The sequence below is a fragment of the Salarias fasciatus genome, chromosome 5, assembly GCF_902148845.1.
Source record: "Salarias fasciatus chromosome 5, fSalaFa1.1, whole genome shotgun sequence".
In the NCBI taxonomy this organism is placed as follows: domain Eukaryota; kingdom Metazoa; phylum Chordata; class Actinopteri; order Blenniiformes; family Blenniidae; genus Salarias; species Salarias fasciatus.
The window spans coordinates 21,920,496-21,941,717 of NC_043749.1; the positions used below are offsets into that span (position 1 = coordinate 21,920,496).

The 21,222-nt window shown below is 44.3% G+C and overlaps 3 protein-coding genes and 1 pseudogene across 3 annotated transcripts; 2 read left to right on the forward strand and 2 right to left on the reverse strand.

The window, feature by feature from the left end:
• Positions 1–1,956: 1,956 nt before the first annotated feature.
• On the reverse strand, positions 1,957–9,147 carry LOC115388940 (short-chain dehydrogenase/reductase 3-like). The gene is made up of 6 exons (XM_030092263.1): positions 8,429–9,147; positions 4,442–4,585; positions 4,008–4,127; positions 3,352–3,590; positions 2,819–2,944; positions 1,957–2,724 (listed from the first exon to the last, which is right to left on the reverse strand). The coding sequence occupies exons 1-6, from the start codon at positions 8,762–8,764 to the stop codon at positions 2,640–2,642; spliced, it is 1,050 nt and encodes a 349-aa protein (XP_029948123.1). The 5' UTR covers positions 8,765–9,147; the 3' UTR covers positions 1,957–2,639.
• Positions 8,836–13,300, forward strand: LOC115388146 (arylacetamide deacetylase-like 3). The gene is given in 10 exon segments (XM_030091089.1): positions 8,836–8,884; positions 9,204–9,270; positions 11,163–11,308; positions 12,566–12,625; positions 12,723–12,779; positions 12,782–12,830; positions 12,832–12,892; positions 12,894–12,926; positions 12,928–13,116; positions 13,118–13,300. Coding segments are annotated over 10 exon segments (894 nt in total).
• Positions 13,301–14,783: 1,483 nt separating this feature from the next.
• On the forward strand, positions 14,784–17,667 carry LOC115388147 (uncharacterized protein C1orf158 homolog). Its single transcript, XM_030091090.1, is given in 5 exon segments — positions 14,784–14,891; positions 15,505–15,566; positions 15,568–15,613; positions 15,974–16,148; positions 17,561–17,667. Coding segments are annotated over 5 exon segments (498 nt in total).
• Positions 17,668–18,572: 905 nt separating this feature from the next.
• LOC115388148 (kelch domain-containing protein 7A-like) lies at positions 18,573–20,842 on the reverse strand (annotated as a pseudogene).
• Positions 20,843–21,222: the final 380 nt, after the last annotated feature.

The window sequence follows — 21,222 nt, forward strand, 5'->3', positions numbered from 1 at the left end:
TGAGTAAGCAACCACAAAGAGCCCGATCCACACATCAGCACAAAACTATGTGTTTGTATAAAAAGAATATCATAATAGTCATTAATCATTATAAAAATGCTCATTTTGGGACAGAAGCTATTAAAAAAATATTTCTGTAAATATAAATATGTATATTAAGGCTTTACAATTGAGACAAAATATGTAAATATGGAGTTTGAAATAACAGGATTTCAATGACAGTTACTGTTAAATCGCTTTCAGTCACTGCTCACAATATTTGGCATCATGACCATAACTACTTCATCGCTCAAAATATCTGGAAAATTCAAAAGCCAAGGCAAACTAGGTTCTAATTAAAACGTTATTAAAAAAAAAATGAAATTGAGCTTTAAGCTGAAAACAAAATGAATCCATGTTGTTAAAGGGTTAATACCAAGACTGTTTTTCCTCTTGCGCTCCAGTCTCAAATGTTGATTGAGTTTTTTTTTCCCCCTGATTCATACATGAACCGCTCAGACTCCTCAGGAGATTTACTCTTTAAGGGAAGCCCAACACAGCCTCTAATTGAGGTTAAGAAGAGTGCAGCTGAGTGGAGTACTTTCATTTTAACTGCTTCCCTGCGTTTGGGCTGCTAAACCTCACCGAGGTCAGATCTGGGCCTCATCTCATTAACCATTAACAAGATCAAATATACTGTCTTCCATCTGTGATTTGAAAAGGGATAAAACCACTTTCTTAACCTTATTTACTTTATTACCACTTATGATACTTAATGACCCTGTTTTTTTTGGTGGAGCAGTATAAACTAAATTTTATTGTTCTGTTAGAAACTCATTCTTAAAAAAAAAAAAACCCTGACTGGTTAAAAGACATATCAACAAAATGACATTTGTCTTATTGCTTAACACTTTGGTATAACCTCAGCCAACATGTCTGACATTTTACTTGATTGGATAGAAAAGAAAAGCATTTCAACACAGAAATGACACATTTTCGATGCATCTCCTCCAAGACGCCGAGGGTTCAGAGGGCTGATTTGCTCCTGATGCTTCTGCTGTTAAAGGCAAAGTTAAACATTTTTAGGAATGCATTATGCTCATTTCAGGGTATGTTGCCAAGAGCTGGATGGGAAGATCAATACCACTCCGAGTAAAGAGAATGGTATTGATATTCTCTTCTGACTCTGAGCAAGGAAGCTAATCGGAACATTTCCCAAAATGTCAAAGCATTTCTTTAATACACTGGTGAGAATTTGCTCCTCGCTGATGCAGGCCTCACAGAAGATGAACTCAAAGATCTCCCCATGTAAAAGGTGCTTATCTGCTACTTTGATGTTAATGGAGCAGCTTGTTGCAAATTTCCAGGTTACACAGACATTTGTTTCATTGTAGTTCAAAGAAAGGCACCCGTGAGTTCCTGGTAATTCAATTTGCAAGCGTGCCTCTCTTTTGGAAATCTTTTCTTTTGTAGCTTTGAAATAATCATAAGGCAGTTGTGGGACTCTGACAATGACAAATTGCATCTATTGTCATTTTCAAAGCTCACTGCTGCTGCTCAAATTAATGTAATTAAGCAAAAGAGACTAGATCTCGCTCATTTACCCTCCATGATGAGCATTTTAGGGTTGTGCACAGTGAAATAGTGGTTAGCACTTTCACGTCACCGGGGTTTTTCTGTCTGGAGTTTGCATGCTATCCCTGTGCACACAGAGATGCACTGATGAGATAATAAGTTGCAGGAATCTTAAACTTAACTTGAAGCCAAGCTAAAAAAAAAAAAAAGGATCAAGTTCAATATGCAGTGCTCCTAAGAAAATACCTTTTCCGCAAACATGAAGGACTGAAAATGTCGACTGGGTGCAAAAAGCCCCACGTCTCTGCCTGCACACGTTGGCAGACTGTGGTTTTAACCACACTGAACACGTGAGGATGGAGGCCCGCTGGTTTGTTTTGAGTTCATTATGTTTATTGGAAATTACGCGATCCCCCTGCGCCGTATTGTGACGGCACAGCACAAGCAGGAGAATGCCCCACATGCCCCCGAGAGTGTGTTTTATGTTGAGACAACATTGTCTGTCACAGTGGTTGATGTCATGCTTGGAATAAATCAAAAGGTATTATCACACACTGCCATGGGAGCCGAAACCCAGACATCAAAACAGCGTGCGCCTCCCCAGCGTGCACCCTCTCTATTTATATCATCCACAAAGGGAGACAGTGCAATTCTAAAACTCCACTTTATTATCTTGTTTTGATTTAAAGACACTTTAAAAAGAGAATTAAAAAAAAAACAAAAAAAAAAAAACTGTAAAAACAAACTAAAATGAGTTCACAACAAACTTCCGGAATAACTACTAGTACAGACCTATGCATGGCTTCTGTTCAGAGTGAGAGTGGCGTTCAGTCCTCAATACTACACACAAATCCACGCGCGCACGTACACACACAAACACACACACACACACACACACACGAGCAGAATGTATCGTACAGTTCATCAATTCATTCTAGCTGCAGAAGCAACACCCTTGCATGTCCCCTAAGTATTTGTGTCCACGGTATTACAGGGCCTCGTCACGTTCAGACGTCTTTAGGTCCGTTCTCCCTTCATCACACCTGAGCTGTCCAGCTTGCTCTCATACGGTGCACAATCCGGCCTCATGTCCTCCCTTTGAACGTGTTCATGCAGGTATAACTCCCAGAGAACTTGTGGATTTCTTCAAGCGCGACCTGTGGCATGAAGCTGCACATTCCAGAAGAAACAGTGATAGGTTGTAAAGATGACAGCAAATTCAAATGAGACAAAACAACTGCAGATGTTCAAGGAGAGATTTTACCTTTTGAGAATGACCAGAGCGTGCATCGTCCAGGGCAGGTAGAGGAAGGCCCTGTTAGATCTGACTGCTTCCACGGTCCTCTGAGCAACTACCTCCGGTTTGAGGGGTGGAAAGAGCTGAGGAAACCTGCACAGGAAGGAAAGTAGCCGTGAGACACGCTGGAAATCATTCTGCCACAGTGGAAAAGCAAGACTACAGGTTTTATTTACCTCAGGCTTTCAGTTTCTCTGAAGTCAAACGCTGCATATAAGGAACACGACAACTGGAAATCGCACCGCTCGCTTGATCTGGCTGTCATTTGTAAGTTTTGTCCCAAAACTATTTCACTAAAGTGTGGAACGTCTAAAGTATTTTCATTTCTCTGCACAGGAAATACATTGTTTCTGCAGAGTTTCAATAACTCAAGGTTTGGTCATCTCCTAATATTTGGAAAAGCCGCTGGACTGATGCAGTGAAAATGCACAATGTGCTTATTTGTTGACATTTCTGCCTGTCAATAAATACTATAATAAGAGAACAAACTCTCCTCTCACCTGACTCTCATGCCCTGGAACATCTCTGTGTTGGTGTGGAATGGCAGCACGGTGGTGCAGCTGACGCCGGGGCAGTCCAGCAGGCCCAGCGTCAGGCTCTCCATGAACGCCAGCGACGAGGCCTTGGAGGTGCAGTAGTCTATGGCCCCGGGGATGGGCGACTGGGACAGGATGGAATTAATGCAGACGACGTGGCCGTGTTGAAGCTCCAGCATTCGAGGCAGGAAGGCTTTTGTTGTCTAAGATGAGACGAAAAACGGGAACAATGAGGGAGAGGGGAAAAAAAAAAAAAGACGAGGTGGAGGAAAGGTGTGGAAATACGAAGTGAAATGTATTCGGCAAAGTAAAAAAAAAACAGACAAGGAAAACCCCTGTGTAACCAAAGATTACATTTCCATTTAGTTGATAATTGCATTTCTGTCTGCATACGACAGTCTTTTGATCTCCACACAAAATAAAAAAAAAAAAGAATGCAATGAGTTTCAAAGCCCTTCTGATGTTTCTGTGGCTGAGAGGCATTTTGGAAATACCCCACTTAACCTGCCATAATAGCTGTAATGATTGACAAGTCTGGGGCGCCTACTGCACATCCTGCCATGCTATCATCTAAATATGATGAAAATATAGGTAATCTGCAGGAATGGTGAGCTTCTTACCCAGAACTGTCCCATGGTGTTGATATGTTGGGATTTCAGGAGGGCGTCGTCGTCGCTGTCCATCAGACTTTTACCATGAACGACCGCTGCGTTGTTCACTAATATCGTAACATCTCCCACCTGAGAATAAGAAGCACATAAAAAAAAAAAAAAAACCCCACCATTGTCAGAGATCTCCAGTATTTTCCGTCTGCTTTCCTGAGTTGATATAGTTGTGCTGCACCAGAGCTGTCAGCAGTATTCCCTACTCAAGCTCAGATATTTCAGATGAAATGTAATCTATACGCCAGATGGAAGACGGAGCAGCTCAGAGCGCATATGCATAAGGACGAGACGGAAAGACATCCCGTGAAATACTTTGCGATGTGTTTCACCGTGTGTAAATCTATCCATGTGCAGGCAGGGTTACCTTTATAAATATTAAACTGGCATACCTTTTCTCTCACCACCTTGGCTTGCTTGTAAACTTCCTCCCGATTGGCCACGTCGCATAGGAAGTAATGGCACTCGGTTCCAGAGAGGGAGATTTCTTCGGCTGTCTCCTTGAGGCACTTTTCTGTTCTGCCCCACAGAATCACCTATAGCAAGGGATCAGGTTTTTAAAGGTCAGAGCAAAACAAACGTGTTCCTCATTAAACTGAGCCGAAGAAAATCAAATGAATTATGTCTAATAAGCAGGAGAAAAGTGTTGTTTTCAAGGCAGTCGGCCATCAACAAAACCTTCCCCGTGTTGCACAAATTTTCTGGCAATAAGACCTGGTGGAACTGAAGAAATCTTTGAGCAGCATCGCTCTTTTCATTCCGAGAACAGAGAGGCCATTTTCACTCCAACAAATAGTTTTTGAGCAAGATTAAAGGCTCGGGGGTTGCTGTGCAAATGAATTGTCTCTTCATCCACCCAAAGACTAAATGAATACTGGTCATTTGAGCAGGGAACATGGGCTTGGATGGAGGTGTTTCGGGGGGGGGACTAGTGATTGGGCAATTAGATCTGTCAGTCTTTGGGGTCAGGGAAAGGTAATGAAATCAGGAGGTGAGCCCTCCTCATCTCTCAAACACAAATTCTCAAAGAGATTACACGGCCTGTTGGGCAGATGAGCCCTGTCATTTCTGGTCAGGGAGTCTGAAAACAGTGTGTGTGTGAAGTGCTGAGGACGCCAGTGTGGGATTTGGCCAGTCGCCCGTGACCAAGGTTAATATTTGAGCATAAAGTCCTCTGGAAAGTGATCTTGTGTATCTGAGAGTCAAAGGCTGTTTGTGTGTATGTGTGTGTGTAGGCACAAAGTCACTGTGCCAGTCTTTCAGCTCAAAGTTCACCCCGCCACTTTAACTGTTCAACATGATTATACATCCATAAAAACCATTTCCAATCAGGCAGCAGAACAGACTTCTGTTGATTTGTTGAGTTTAGATTTCCAACTCTTTGACTTGACAGGTGCTAAATATACAGATTGTTAGAATGTATTTCTTTATCAGATCTGGAGCAATCAGGGGCCTGCCTCCCTCTGTAAACGGTCCGAGCTCGAGTTGCTTTTGATTGAGTTTTCTGTTTGCTTCATTTGCAAGCCCATTTGAGTAATCAGTGAAGGCAGACAGGTCCTGATAAAACTGAAAGCTTTTAATAGGATTTGAGCCAGACAAACAAAGCTGACAGTTCTCATTAAAAGTCCGCACTTAAACTGTGCTCTCCCGGTTAAATGTTATTTAATTCATTAGGTTTATCACCCGTCACAACACAAAGAACCCTCAGAGCAAACACACTTTGGCCAAATTGGTATCTGGAGAGAAACTGTAAGAAAACAGTTTCTAATTGACCTTGCATGAGCCCTATTCGCCATCAGTGATAATCCAGTGATTGTTCAAACTCGGCATGCCTAAAAAGACTTTAAGTCAACACTGGCTGTAAGTAAAAGTTTTCTAATCAACAAATTGATGTTGCAAGACCTTCAGATAGACTATGCAGCTGCCACAGGCTGAGGTGTACAGCTCTGTATCCCCCAGTAGCTCCAGCTGAATTACAGTGATACTCTATCTCCCAGGGCTGAATGTATGGGTGGGTATGAACCTCCTTTTCACACCCATTGTACGGGCCAGAAGAGAGGCGGCACACAGAGGGGGCAGCAGGAGTTCAGGAGGCAGTCGCCTGCCGCTGTCTAATTACTGCGGAGACAGCAAGGTCAGTTGCAGGGCAATACCCAGCTGGGAGTGGTGTGCTTCCCGCCTCCAGCGCAACACAAGCACACCCACCCAGACCTGTTGTCAATGAATTGATTTGGCTCATCTTCCGTGGGGGAGATGTTTTTATGTATTGCTAACAAGCTCATGAAAGATGTTGTGTTTTCCTGTAAATGGTTTGTTGTCCAGTTGTTGCTTTCCATGCGCTGAAAGGATCTCTGAAGAAAAATGATGTTGGAATTCATTAACTATTTATACTCTTCAGAAATCACACGAATACAGCGATTGGAGGCTTCTTTAAAGAAATGGCTCGGTCTGGGTTACAGTTTCGAGGCTTTACTTTGGCAGTTCCTTTGCTAAAAGGAGAAGAAAGAACAAACCCTGGCCTCCCTTGTGCATCTTTACTTGTTTCATCCCAGTGAATTCTTTCATCAGCACTAAAGTTAGTCTTCCTCACATCACGAAAACACTGAAGCCTGAGCAGAAGAAAAAGGATCTTCCGGCTGCCAGTCACACGGGGGCTCCGACTGGGGTGAGCACAAGTTCACAGAGGTTAGCCCTATTCATAATTACCGTCCCATTTCTTTTTAGCATCTCTTTAGGCAGGGAGTAATTGTCACCCACATTACCACAGGTGTTGTTTTCAAACCCTTCACACCTTGATAATGCCACACAATGGGGTGCTGAAAAGCGTGGTGACATCCTTTGTTGCAGCTGCAAAGCAAAGCTTTTAAAACCCACCGGTTTCTTCTTGCTTATTCCCCCAAGGAGATGGCGGTGAAAGACAGAAGGAGGCAGTTACTGTTTCGCTCAGCTTTTAGCAAATGTTTTCAAGCTGCTAAAAATACGCCTTAAGAAAGCATCTGAGATGTGGCACCCGCGTCACACATGGGCAGATAATTACAACCCGCAGCTTTCAGCTGGGCAGCTCGGTGTGGGCTGGAATTACCAGCATTTCTTCCATGTGTAATGACGACTCCCATCTGAGGCCATCAAAAACAGAGCCACTCTGCATTAATGCGTTACTGCTAAAGGACACCAGCGACTCATCGGCCGCCCGGCAGTGTAATGTTCAGCTACTGGATTGGAAGATAAAGCACAGTTCCAGGTTCTGCACGGAGATGATGATAAATCGTCCCTGTGGTCAGCGGAGCATTTACCTCCAAGTGGCAGTGACTTGTTGGGGGGGGGTGGGGGGGTGGGGCATTGTGGGAAGTGTGAGGTGACGTTCTCTTGAAATAAGACATTTATTGGATTATTCCAAGTTGTGTGTAGCTGACATTAATAAACAAACCTACAAATTGCCTGGATTTCAAAATCTGCAATATAAAGACAACATGATGGAGCATTTACTCGATTAAAGCAATGATGGCAGAGCATCGGCATCATTTACATCAGAGGACTCAAATTAGCAGCTTAACAACTGTAATGGGTTGAAATTATCAGTGTTCCTCCTCAACTCCTTTTGTTTTGCATGCACCCATAAAAGACATCCCAAGCTGGCATGCCATGCTTGAAAACAGAACCTGCTCTGGCTTCTATTAAAGGCACGATGGAGGCTTTTGTTATTTTGTGATATGCTGGCAGATTTTACAGCAGCACAAAGACCGCACACAAAATGCATTAAAGAAAATAAAAAACCCTAATAGGGTAATAGTATGATTGTTATGAGGTGAATGGCATTAAAATGTATTCAGCAGGTCTTTGCACATCTCCCATCCACCCCCTTACAGTTAAGTCAGTGCTTTCATCACAGAGTAATTATTGGGATAAAACACTTTCTTCAAGTCACATAATCCAGGAAAAGTACCCCAGGCCTGGCTGAATGAATGTCAGCTCAGCACGACACATAATCATATCAATCCGCCATAAATGCTGGCCAGACCTGGCCTCTGCTTGACCCAAGCTGTTGTGCAACACTTGAAACAAGATTGAGGGCACAGTTTCCATCCTCACAGGACCAACTAGGCTGCTCAGAGGTCATGATCTCTGCTTTCATAGAAGAGTGGAAACTACAATACACCTGGGACCTAGAGACAGGACTGGACAGGCTACCTGATGTAGTAGAGGGAAGAGGAGGAGGAGGGTGGTGGAGGATCCAATCTCTAAATTGCTGGGGGTTTTTTTTTTTACACAAACTATGCTTTACAGCAGCTACCAGCGTGCACATGCACCCCCAAAGAAACCCTCCTTTCCACTGTCAGCTGAGCAGAGAGATCAAAGTGTGCAACAAGTAGTGCGATTACCTTCCTGGCTCCCTGCTTGGCAAACTCCGCGGCCAGGTGTCTGCCGATGCCTCGTCCTCCGCCGGTGATCAACACCACCTCCCTGCTCAGGTCCTTCCTCCTGCTCGGCAGCAGGGACTGAAAAGTTGCTCTCAGCACATAATACAGTATCTGCACGGGGAAAAGAAGCATGCGACACACACTCTTCAGCTCCATCTCGGAAAGCCGACAGATACAATGTCTCAGGCTGCAAGTTTCACGTTGCACAACTGATGTCCTCCTCCAGATTAAAAAAAAAAAAAGTGTAGAGACAACTACTTCTGGACTCCTTGCAAGTTTTTTTTTTTTTATCCGCATGCAAACAGCGTGATCTGCAGCTCCAGGGAAGGTTGCATGAGGAAAGTAATCCGAACTCAGGCGCGAGCTATATGACTCCGAGCAGCTCTGACATCTCAGTCCGTCAGGCTCTGGAAAGCAGTGAGTGATCGCTCATTTCTGCTGTCAGGCTGCGATCGAGTGGTGGAAAGTCCAGACTCCACTCCGCTCCGCGCGCGCCGCGTCTCTGCCGAGCTGCTCGTCTCGTGCTGCCGCCGCTCCCGCTGCTCGTGCCTTATATATATTAGCGCCTGAGTCCAGGAGGACCTGGATCAACCTAAAGGGGAGGTTTGGCAGGGCATTAATCCTGATTGACATGTTAAGTGGGGATGAATCTTTTTGCTCCACTGCCCGTCTGCCCTGACTGGTGGAGTGTTCGCCTCTCCCCCCACCTCCACCCCCCCCGCGTGTGTCTCTACAGCGGTGGTTCTCAACCTGTGGTTCACCCCCCTCTCACCGGCTCAGTGGTCGGACCCGCTGTGTCCCAGGTGGGTGCCCGGTGTTGTTGAATGTTTAACCTCATATTTCTGCTGACCCACATTTAACCCCATTGCATAACACGCAGAATAACAAGGATGTTGCAATCACAGTCATAAAATGACTCACAATAAATACAAATATTGCTAAACAACACAGACAGTTTTGAAGTATTTTGCCAAGTTGGAAAAAAAAGTGATTGTTTTATCATCTGACATCTTTTATGCAGGTTAGTACAGTTTCCAGTGCTTCATAGATGTAAAAACACTATAAAAAGCAAGAAAATTGAAGTAAAACTGAACAGAGACGTATAGCTCGTGGCTCATACTTACACATCCAGTCCAATCCAAACTTTGATGAACGGACAATTTTTCCATAGACAGAGATATGGATATATGGATAGCAAAACAACCTGTTTTCTAAAAAGTGCAATAATTTATGTGTATTTTGCTTTGCTCTCTTATTGTGAAATTAGGCTTTATTTCTTACTGTGACATGCCAAACTTGATCATCACAACTCATCACACTTTCTCATATGCTGACAAGCAGGCAGACATTAGAAATGTAAAACCAGTTTAAGGTCATTTGCTATGTCAAAAGCTGGTGATGAGTGATGAGTGAATTTTTTCATCAGTCGTTTCAAAGATAAATTATGGTGTCTATATTTTCAACATGGAAAACCTGATTTTTTTTTTCATCCAATTGTACCTTAATCTTTCACTATCCCTCTCTAGGTTGTGCCCTCCAACTGTGAAGCCATTAGAGGGTTTGAACTCAATTTATTGCAATGGCAGTGATTTTGAAGCAGGTTATATCTCTGTGTGACAGAGCGGTTTGGGAAATAGGTCAGTCTGGTCCCAAAAGCTTGGCAGGATGACGGCAGAACGCCGCTTTAATACCTCCAAAACAAATCCTATGAATTCATGAGCCTCAGACAAGATTCCAGTCTGTGATGTTTGGCCCTGGCACTGTGATTTTTACTGGGTACGGCTGAATGCAGGGCTTTTTCAGCAACTGGGATGGGTTTAAAGAGCAGCCTCACAATGGTTGCTTTGTACTGGGCTCAGCTACTTAGAGGAGGCAGAGAGGCTCTCGGGGGCTGCTAAGAACTCCAAGACAACATGACTCCAGATGCTGTCTTCATTTTGGATTTTTTTTTTCTTATATGGATTTACAAAATCTGAACCCAAAGTCAAGATACATTTTGAGCTATTACCAAGGAATTTGCAGCTACAGGGAAACGAAATACAACTGAGCAGATTTACAAATAGCATCACAATAGTTTTTGTTCCAGAGTGAATGGAGTTTAGGTTTTGCACACATAATACAGAAATGTAAGTAGAGTTTGGAAAGAGCTGTTTATTTATACTCATGCTATCACTGCCATCTACAGATCAGCAGTGAAAGTTCAGATAAGGGTATTTTCATTGAGTTCTTGCAGCATATGAATCCTTTCTTCTCCTGAATAACAGAAAATGAAAACGAGGCTCTGTAACGCTCTTTGTTATGAGCTACATTTTCTTCCAGAGAAATATTATCGAGGACTGGAAGGAAACCAAAAGAGAACCATGAGTTGAAAAGCCACACCACTGGCATACAATATTTGGTGCAATATTCCAAGGCAGAGCAACATCAAAAAACAAAAACCCAGCCTATTAATTAGTCTAAACAACCATGGAATATGTTGAAAAAATAATAATTATTTTTTCATAGCAACAGGCTGCTAACAATGCCATTAAGTGAATCCAAGGTCAGAATGCTGATGTGGGAGGATGGAAAAGAGGCTGAAGGCAGGTAGATAAAACATTTACTCTTAATGACTTACCTTCAACAGAAAGGCCCGGTATCACCATGAGCATTGGCATTGCAATTTTAATAATTGGCTTTGCTGCTCTTGTTGCAGCCTTCCTCCTCCGGTAATTGGACTTGTGTACGCCGAGCTGATGGATTCAGACATTCCTCTTGGGGCTGCAAAAGGTGGGAAGCTGCACATGGTTCATGACTTGTTTGCTGGCGTGGCGACTGTTCTGAGCGTCAGTCTCTCAGGAAGTGCTATTTTAAGTTTTTGTTTGTACAACTGTATCTGTTAGACTTTTTGTTGTACACTGATAACTTGGACTAGAGAGAAGTGTGAGGGGTTGAAAAAGCTCTGCTCCTTTAAGCTGTGTATGGCTGTCCTTCTGTTGCCCTCCAGCACCTGATAAAGCTGAGATCAGAGAAATTTTTAGATAAGAAATCACATCGAACAAAGGTGCAAAGAAATACAGCCATGTGTTCCCCGTCTTTGATGTTGTCATAGTAAATACGGTTTTCTAGACAGAATAACCTTCACTGTGACTTTCCTTATCAAGAACATCTTCTCATTCTTAACATTTTCTTCCATTTGTGGTAAGATTGTAGTTTCCGTCCTTCCAGGGTTGAATTCTACCACATTAGTCATCAGGCCAGCTTTTATTCACTGCCTCAGTGCCTCCATTTGGACTCATTTAGAAACAATTCTTACTGTTCTAGTTGTGGTAAATACAAAAAAATTTGAATATGCAAGTTTTTGAACGGTTTCTGAGGACTCGGGAAGAGGAGACTCTGGAGAGTCCTGGTATAATTTATTCAGATAATAATAAATAAATCGCTGGCATTAACACACAAATTCACTGATTAAATTTCTCCAAGTATATATCTGGGTCTATAAACGTGAGCTAAAACAAATAGGGAAATGTGTCGATCCTGTGCTCACATTAGCTACTTTTTCGAATCAACACGTGAAGAATTAAGGTTTTCCTGGTCAGTTGGATCATGTGAATCATGAGATCTGGACTACATCAGCTTCACTGTGTGTTATTATCTAAAATGTATCCAATGCTATACATGGAAGGGGCGATGAATGGGCTATGAATCCCACCTTAACAAAGTTACAAAATAAAACCTTAGAAAAGAAAATATAGTTACAAAAAACTTAGAGTCATCAGTTTATGTGAGATGGATGTTTTGGGAATGCAGTGCACCAAGAGAAAACCCACACAGCCACAGGAAGAACATGCAAAATCCACACAGAACCTCCCGGTTCTGGCCTGGAGAGGAATTCATTTTTATCGCTAACCACTGAGACAAAGCTCTGCCACTTGCTCCGATTAAAGTTGAGTTTCTGCATGCAAAGCAGCCAAAACTGAACCCAAATCTGTGAATGCAGTGTCTGAGTTTAGAAAATTATATCATCAAAGATAGAGACTTCTGTATTCTGCCTGCGATCAATGGTTACAAGATCTAATATCTTCTGTCAACCGTGTGTGTCCACCTAATCCTGAACAGATTCTGTCGATGAAGTCTGTCGGCACACTGCCAAGGAATCTGACACCACTGTGATCTCCACATTTTTCCACTATTCACACCTCTATCCAATAACTCTATTGTCTAAAAAAAGGTGCATTTCAATACATGGTTTTTCTGTCCTCTCTTTCACCTTTCTCAGGTATCGATTGGCTTCCAGAATGTAGGAACCCTGTCTTGTTGGATGAATGCGAATCAGTCGCTTCTCGCCCGTAGCTGAGACGGAGTTCGGCGTGGATTCTCAGAGGGGCAGTCGGAGGGCACAGCACTGAGGCTAACCTGGCAGCCGCACCGTGCAAAAGGCTGGCGGAGGAGCGAGAACGGACATCTGCCATCCCTTTGCCTCTCAGGTCCTCGTCCACCCAGTCCTGCAGATGGCGGATTTCAACCTGCCCTCGTACAGGCTAAATCATGCTGCGCCCATATTGTTTCCTGGCCGCGTGGCATTCTGCTTCCTGCAGGACCTCGACGGAGACACTTCCAGGTGCCAAGAAGTTCTGGAAGGGAACCATGTCTCCACTGAGCTCAGGCCAGGCTCAGGAGGAATGGCTTTACCCTTTCTACTTTATCCCAAGTGGCTCACTTGAAGGTTTCTGTGAACATCCAGAAGTGTGTCGCTCAACCAAAGCTGATCTGAAGCCTGGACCGTCAGATAATGCAATCATTCCACCTTCATCTTCATCTGTGAGTGTGAACAATGAGCATGCTGAGCGATGATGGAATTCGTCAAGGAAATGACTGTTGGTCTTGAAAAAAAAAATGAGTCACCTGTGTTGGTGAGATTTCCTGGCATGATGGAGTTTTTCCGATCAGAGCTGGCTGACCTCTCCATCTGCAGGGCAGGTTGACGTTAACATGGACTGTTATGCGTTTCCATCTTGTTTTACATTTTAATAAACAATCTTTCCTCCAGGTTTCTTCATTAACTTTATGCATAAGGAAGTCAAAACTCAAAAAAAGAAGATCAAGTCTTATTCCAGAAATGAGGCGTAACCTGAACACACAAAGTCTGAGGCTTTCTTTACACAGCATGGAGCACGTTCATGGGCAAAAGTCTGGGGTTTTACAAGGTTTAACAGATCTCCCAAGTTAAACCTGGGAGTGAAAACCACACTGTAAAACACCTTGGCAGCATCTCTCTGCATGTTTTAGTTTTTTATTGGGAATAGTTAGTTCTTCATTCAACTCTCCACTGCACTGAGCGGTGGTTAGAGTCACAGACTGAACCACCCAGATACATGGTGATTCAACACAGTGTCGCTATTTACAGTTGGCATTAGTCAGATATTGCATGCTACAGGAAACTTGTCAGTTAAAACACTGCGGTTATTATAGATCCAGATATACAGGGAAGCGGCGTCCTGCCCTCCTCTAGAAGGATCTGTCTGTAATTGCCAAGCATCATTTAGTCTCACCTAAATAGTTTTTTTTGAATGTATTATAAAATCTAATTGTCATGGGCTACTGGGTTCCATTGAAAATTTACAAACGTGTGCTGATAAGCAGTTAAAAATAAAATGTTATTATTTATATTGACTACTCTACATCTACATCACATTTAGTTTTGAAAATATACATAATTATTCAATTCACCTGTATTTATAAAGCAAAAAACACAACACAGTCATTTCTATAGGCACTTTTACAGAGAAAGCCTGTAAAAGGAAAAACTCCCTTTTAAAAGGAAACAACCTTTGCAGAACCAGGGTCAGAGGTGGCGGCTTTCTGCTATTCCAGTTGGAGTAAATTGAGAAAATTTTAACTTCAACTCAAACAATTTAATCAATATTTTTTAAAAAAAAGTAAAGAAATGATAAAGCGGGAGGCAAAACATGCTTCCCTCCGAGCTGAGGTCAACACTAGTGAGTAATGCCAAAAAGCAACTGTCATTCCTCGACCTTAAGCAGGAGGAAGGAAGCAGATGAATTCCCTCCCCCATGATTTGTGCCATTGGCCTTCAGCCAAATATTTCTTTTTGGTAAAGATGTCAGACACCTCCTTTGAGCTTGAAGAGGACTCTGCCTGCCTCCTCGTTCGGTGTTTGCAGTATCCATAGCAGCAGGCTCCGTTTCCCCCCCTGACTCTGCCGATACGGGGTCAGGTGAATGCTCCTCCATACTCCCTGTCTGACTGACTGACTCCCCAGTTCTAACGAGGTTTCAGATATCCCCGGCTAAGTTTGCCTGACAGCAGGTAAGGTATGAGGAAAGCTGTGACTCAGGACAAATGGGCCCAGACGGGATGGAGGATAGAGCAGAAGTATGCAAACAAAGTGCTGTTAGGAAACTGGGCTGAACAAAGACTCCAGGTAAGCAATTTTCAACTTTTTTTCCTCTTGTAAACCACCGTGTGACTCAAAAACAACACCAGAAGTGTGTTTGTATACAAATTTATATTCATATGCACATATATAGATATCAATAAGGAGACCAGCAACAAAATATAAGAAAAACTGCAGGTTAGGGCCTAATATGGAATACTGTCTGTATTCAAATGAGAGTTTCTGCCTTGAATGTATAACTTCATTTGAACATGTGAACACAGACAATGAGTGTCTTTTCATGCTGCATCCAAACCCCGATGCCATAACAGTGGCAGGCTGCCAGAGGTTTTGTAGGACCTCAGTTGGTAGTCAAATCTATAGCAAAGTGATTAGGCGGCCTCCGTTCAGCTACATCAGCACAGCCTCCTGGTGGGAGAGGCTGGAGCCGGAGACTAATTGCATTGACGTGAGGTTCAGCCACAGGCTGCTGGTTCAGGATTTGAGAGGAGAAATGACTTGAGGAATACTGTACAACGGTGTGGATCGATGCTGAAGTGTGAGCTTTGCTGATCCCTGTGCCGGGCTCATTGCTCAAGTCCCTGTATAGCCCTCTTTCCTCACTCCTCTTCGCGATGTCTGTTTATTCCATCCGACACAGTTTACTCGGGAGCCAGAGATAGCCAACAGCACCAATCGTGTAGACTACCGGCCCCTGGGACTTCAAGCCAGACGCCTCTGCGAGAAGATCTGCCCTGCTGAGAGCTGAGGTCAGCCTTTAACTGCTCATTCACGGCATTAATGCCAATTGAATGCCTGTCACAACCCTGCGAGTCAGGCTTCCTTATCTAGATTGTGGCCACTTCTGCATAATATTGATGGCAGGGATAAAGGCCTGTGATAAAACTCTCCGTGAAAGCAAGTTTCCTGTCAGACTCAGCATTCATGAGAAACGTGTAAAATCGCCAGATCTGCTGGGTATTTAAAGGCTAGTTAGAGCAATTTGCTGCTGTCACACAGTGCCCCTTTTGAAGACTATTGAAAAAGAATAGGTCACGCCCTCTATAACTTAATCGAGTGAAGCCCACTGTACGCCGGCGATGCCAACCCTTCTGTGTATTGTTACGCAGGGGCTTCCATCCAAGATGCTGTTTGCCCACTCTGGCCCACCGGCCTCACATTATTTGGTCACGCAGTATGAAGAAAGCTACGGGCACAGGAACACTGACGCTTTGCCCACTCTGCAGCCCTGGCATGCAGACAACTTGAGAGGGCAGCCTGAGAGGGTTGACCGGCCAATATCTGGTAAGAGCACAGTGCGAAATGCCAAATTCCCAATCCCAGCAAATATACATAAATTATACTTCAGAAATGGAACTTTGTATTAACCAATTATAACTGGAAGGGATACTGGCATCCATCATTTCATAATTGGTTATGTTTTCCACAGTTGTTTTTGTTCATTTTCACCATTTTCCCACATATATTTCTGAAGATGAGAGTGAATTTGATTGATAATGGGCATCTAAAACTCCGGCATCTAAAAACATTTTTACATTGCATCCAGTCCTGGATTCATTTAGAGGAATTGTCTAGTTCACAGCAGTCAGCATAAATGTAGTAAACATACTGAAGTGCATTCAATTTTGCATGAACATCAGCAGTTGCACACATGAACAATTAAAAGGGCGGCGGCACTCAGATGTCTTTTATTGTTCCAGATCAGTCAGGAGTGTAATTGATGGCCGCACTAACACGGCTGTTAACTCTCTTCTTTTTCACAGCACCTCCAACCAGGTCTGGCCCTCTGCAGCCCACAAATCACCATTTCAAAAAACAGCAGTCTCACCTCCAGCCTCTGACTGTGTACAGGTCAGCATACCAGAGGCACCCACTTAGTGCCTTCTGCCAGGCCCGCTCTGCCAGGGCTTCACGCGCGCTCTCCAGCCACCTCCATGCACCCAATCATAGCAACAAGGACCTGCATCTGAGACAGCGCTTGCTCTTACAAGTCCCAGATCATTGTCTGTTTCCTCCGTCGAAACACGCCTGGAGACAAAACTGTGACTCTTGAATTGCTTCACAGGCTGATTGTTAATTTAAAATTATTACAGCTCTGACTTATTTCTTTCCATTAGTTGGTAGAGTAACAACTTTGAACTGAACAGACCATTTGGGAAATCAAACGGAATTAAAGAAAATAAAGGAGGATTCTCATGTTGGTGTGAGGTTTACTGTGTGTGTGTGTGTGTGTGGTGACTGGTCTCAGTGTTTTGAGTATTTGTGAGAGTGTGAGTGCAAAGGGAAGATGAAGGGGCTATAAATTATGTTCACCCTTCAAAGAGGATAATTGCATGCAAATTCTTTTTTTTTCTCTCTCTCTCTCTCTCCACTCTTCATATCTGAAAGTCAGAACAAGCTATTACACAACATAACGACTCCTCAGAATATGAGAAGAACAAATAAACGAACAACTGACCCAGGCTGTGTGGCGTAGCAGAAACCACATTTCATCCTGGGCAACATCTGAAGGGACATGTCCAACTCCCATCCCATTAGGTGTTTAATTACTGGGAATCAAAGTGTTTAATTAGGAAGAATCAAAGACATTTATGTTTGATGGTCATGAGTCTGCATCTGCCCCGCTTTTTCACCGCCTACCTGTTGCCTTTCAGTGCAGCTCTGCTCTAAGCCCTGTTAGCCACCCCTGTGTTCAGATGCTTGTGCATCACATGATGCCTCTGTTGTGGAAATTCGACTGCACAGCATGTTTTACCCGGAGCACTGGAGAGTGTGCCTGGTGCGCCACATGGTGGTGCTATAGCAGCATGTCATGCCCCGTGCCTTTCAAGTTCTCTTGCTCCACTGTCTGTACGGTGACAAACTGGTTGTAAATGAGAAAACGATTAGGGGTTTCATATTTTCATCTCTTTTTATACACATTTTCAATATAATTATAATTTCCAAAAATAAACTGCGAATGTTCTTGTGTACACTGTTAAGTCACTAAATGCAGAATGACAAACAATGATAAAATTGTCATGACACAGTAAGCACATTCATGAAACAATGATCACATAGTTCACTCAGTAGTTATAGAAATATAAAATACAAACATGTCCTTCTGACCACCAAAAACAAGTGAAAAACGCATTGCAAGTCAGAGTTTCAAACGAAGTAGCAAATGTTTCAGAAGCTCAACTATTTGTACTGCATGACACACTCATTTGCATCCTGTCATATTTAAAGAGCAACTTCTGATAATTACATTGTATGCAAGCCACTGTGTAAGTTATATCTGTGCCCTACACAAAGGAGCACAGTGATGGATTGTCACTATATCGCCCAACCCTCTATGTGTTAGACCTGAACGAACTCATTTACTCCTGTACTTTTATGAGTTACAGTAAAGAGGTTAAGCATCTGTGAATGACATAAAACAAACATAAGGCCAGGAAGGAGTGGCAAATCAAAGAATCAGACAATTTACATGGCAGCACATCCCGTGTAAATCTAGAGTAAACAGTACTTTGACGACCATTAAGAGTCTCATATATTCATCTGCTGCCAGGGACAAGACATAAGAAAACAAATGAAAAAAAGCAATACATAGCGTGTTATCAATTCAAGAAATCTTTAAGACACATCAAATAAATGACAGCACAGTTTGCTTTGAGAAGGAAGGGTGGGTTAAGCACACCCATGTGGGTGTTTCATTCAGTCCTAATATGAACTCAGTAGAAAACTGAATTTTTGCTACACACTTGTTTGCCGAAGCGTCTTATCAGGTAGTGACAGGACGAAGGGAAAAATGACACCTCTGGCTGCAGAAAGGACACTCAAATCCTCGTCTGTGAATGCCGGGGAGATCTCATCAGCCACGAACCTCATGGTGAACTGGCGGCTGACGCAGTATATTGTGCCGTCCATGGGACACACTGGGAAGGCAGGGCACCGCACAAACCGTCTGCAGCTGCACTCATACCACAGCTTTGCCACAGTATGGTAGCGGTACACAGTGACCCCCAGCAGTGGGTTAACGTCAAACCTATACAGAAACCTCCCCACAGCCACCATGTCCCGCGGTTCTGTCTTTGCCGCCTACGAGGAGACTTGACCTCCAGGTGTCAGTCTTCGGGTTGTAGCGCAGTAAGATATACCTGAGACTCCCCCCGGAAACAAAAAAGCTCTCCGTTACACACCGAGACGTGGTGTGCCACAGCAAATGTGGTCATTAGGCAGTGGAGCCACAAACGTCCATCTGTCCAGTCGAGGGTCATAGCGCTCCACTGAGGAGAGGCACTCCCCTCCAATGGCGTAGATGTAGCCCTCCAGTGCTGCCAGTTTTGCAGCGGGGTCTGGGCCTCATTCATAGGACTGATCTCTTTCAAATGGATGTCAAAGGATTGTAGCAAAACACACTCGCTTTGAGGGTGTCATTTCTCTGTCAGAGCCCTGGCAGCCTACTGCCACAAATAATAGTTATCCATTGTGCACATGCACAGGCTTTAGAGATGACCTCCTGTGGGATCAGGCAGAGTGTAGCCAGGCATCTTTGTAGTCATCATAATAGTACACGGCACTGGACACCCGCTTCTGCGCTGCTGTTTGCTGTCTGCCGCTACCGTGTTGCTCATCCAGTCTTGAGGGGTCACATGTCGCAACCATGACGAACCTCCTGCCCCCATTCTCTGCTTTCGGATTTCCTCCCGCTCGCCAGCCATCAAGCGTCCGTAAAGGTTTGGATCCCTGAGCACCTGCAGGTAGTTGTCTGACATGACAGACAGCGCCGCTTGCTGTGCAGATGTGTGGCCTTGCCTCTTGGCCAGGCACAGTGGCTCCTAAACAGTTACCCAGATCAAGTTACTCTTCAAGACTTCCAAATCTGTGCTATTGAGCATTGTGCCGGCAGATGTAAAAACGGAGCCCCTGCAACAGTGTCTAGATCAACTCCATCTTTCACATTTGGGCCTTTGCTCTCTGGGGAGGGACCGATCACAGGGCGAACACAGTCATTGCCAGATGAAACCACAGAGTGAGTCATTGGATTTAAGGCTCTTGAAGTCAAAAAGGGAATGGAAGCTCAGACTCCTCTGCTGCAGACAGATAACTCTCCTTGCGTAGGAGTACGGGCCTCGCAGGGGGCCTCAGGTCGGGACTTCTTTGTGAGGAGGCCTCCTCAGTAGTGCTTTGTGGGAAAACCAATCACGCATATGATGGGGCTTAAAGACGAAGGCGACTCAGGGAGAGCGTTACGATCCGGCTTCCAAACTCTACTGGCTGGGACTCAGGGTTCTCTCAACTGACCGAGCGTAGAGTTGGAGTCCGTAACAGACTGAGAAGAAGACTCAACGTATTAGTCATATATCTTTCCGCGCACAATCTATCTCCTGTTCCTTCCAGCACTACATTGGCATCCTCCACTTTGATCTCTGCCTTGGAAAGGAAGCTGGAGTAGGCCCCCAGGCGCTCCAAGTCCTGCCTTAACTCCTGCCCACACCCACACTGCCCTCCAGCTTCTGCAAAAAAGCAAGGGGAGCGCGCCCCGTTGTACTGGCCACCCACTCTCTGTTGGATGAGGAAAGTTCAAAGTAGATCCCAATGAAATATTACTGGTGCAGGATGCACCTGACTCTGGTCAGAGAGCATCTCCTCATCCTTCCTGCAGTTGGGTCCATGATGTGATATTCCAGCAGTGCCACTCTTTTTCTCCTTCCCCGATGTTTCCTCGATGGCGTGAGACGTCAGGTCCCCGGATTGCTCACCCTCATCGCTCCTGCCCTGCTGCGGCGAGCTCCGCCGTAGTGTCGTCTTGCAGTTTGGCAGGTTGCATTTTCAGGCTCTTTGTCATCCTTGACAGGGAGACGAACTTTCCTCACATTCCTGGAGTTGTAAAATTTGAAGGCCAGAGTGCCCAGCAACACGACAGCAACAGACACGCTGAGCTTCAGCAGCAGCTGCATGTCGAACTGGACCTCCCACGAGCTCTGCATGGGCATGGTGATGGCGGCCACGGCTGCTTGACTGATCCCGCTGAATGGCGTTTTCACTGCTCCTCAGGTGACAGCCACTGTCTAGTTTTCATTGTAAAAGAGCCGCTGTGATCTGATGACTGTGCCTCTTGGCCCGAAGGATCGAGTGTAAGGTATAGCTCTCCAGTTACTATTTGCATCCCTGCCTTCGTAGAGGCGGAGCACTTCTCGAGCACCACCTTGTGGCAAGTCGGATGCTGTTTCAATGACTATACACATCATATGTAAATATCCCAAAGATCAATATTGGCTATTCAGTTTGTTCAGTCACCCGCCCTTGTCCCATGACTATCCAACATCTGTGAACCATGTTTGATAAGTTCGGAATAAACCATCATCATTGGTCA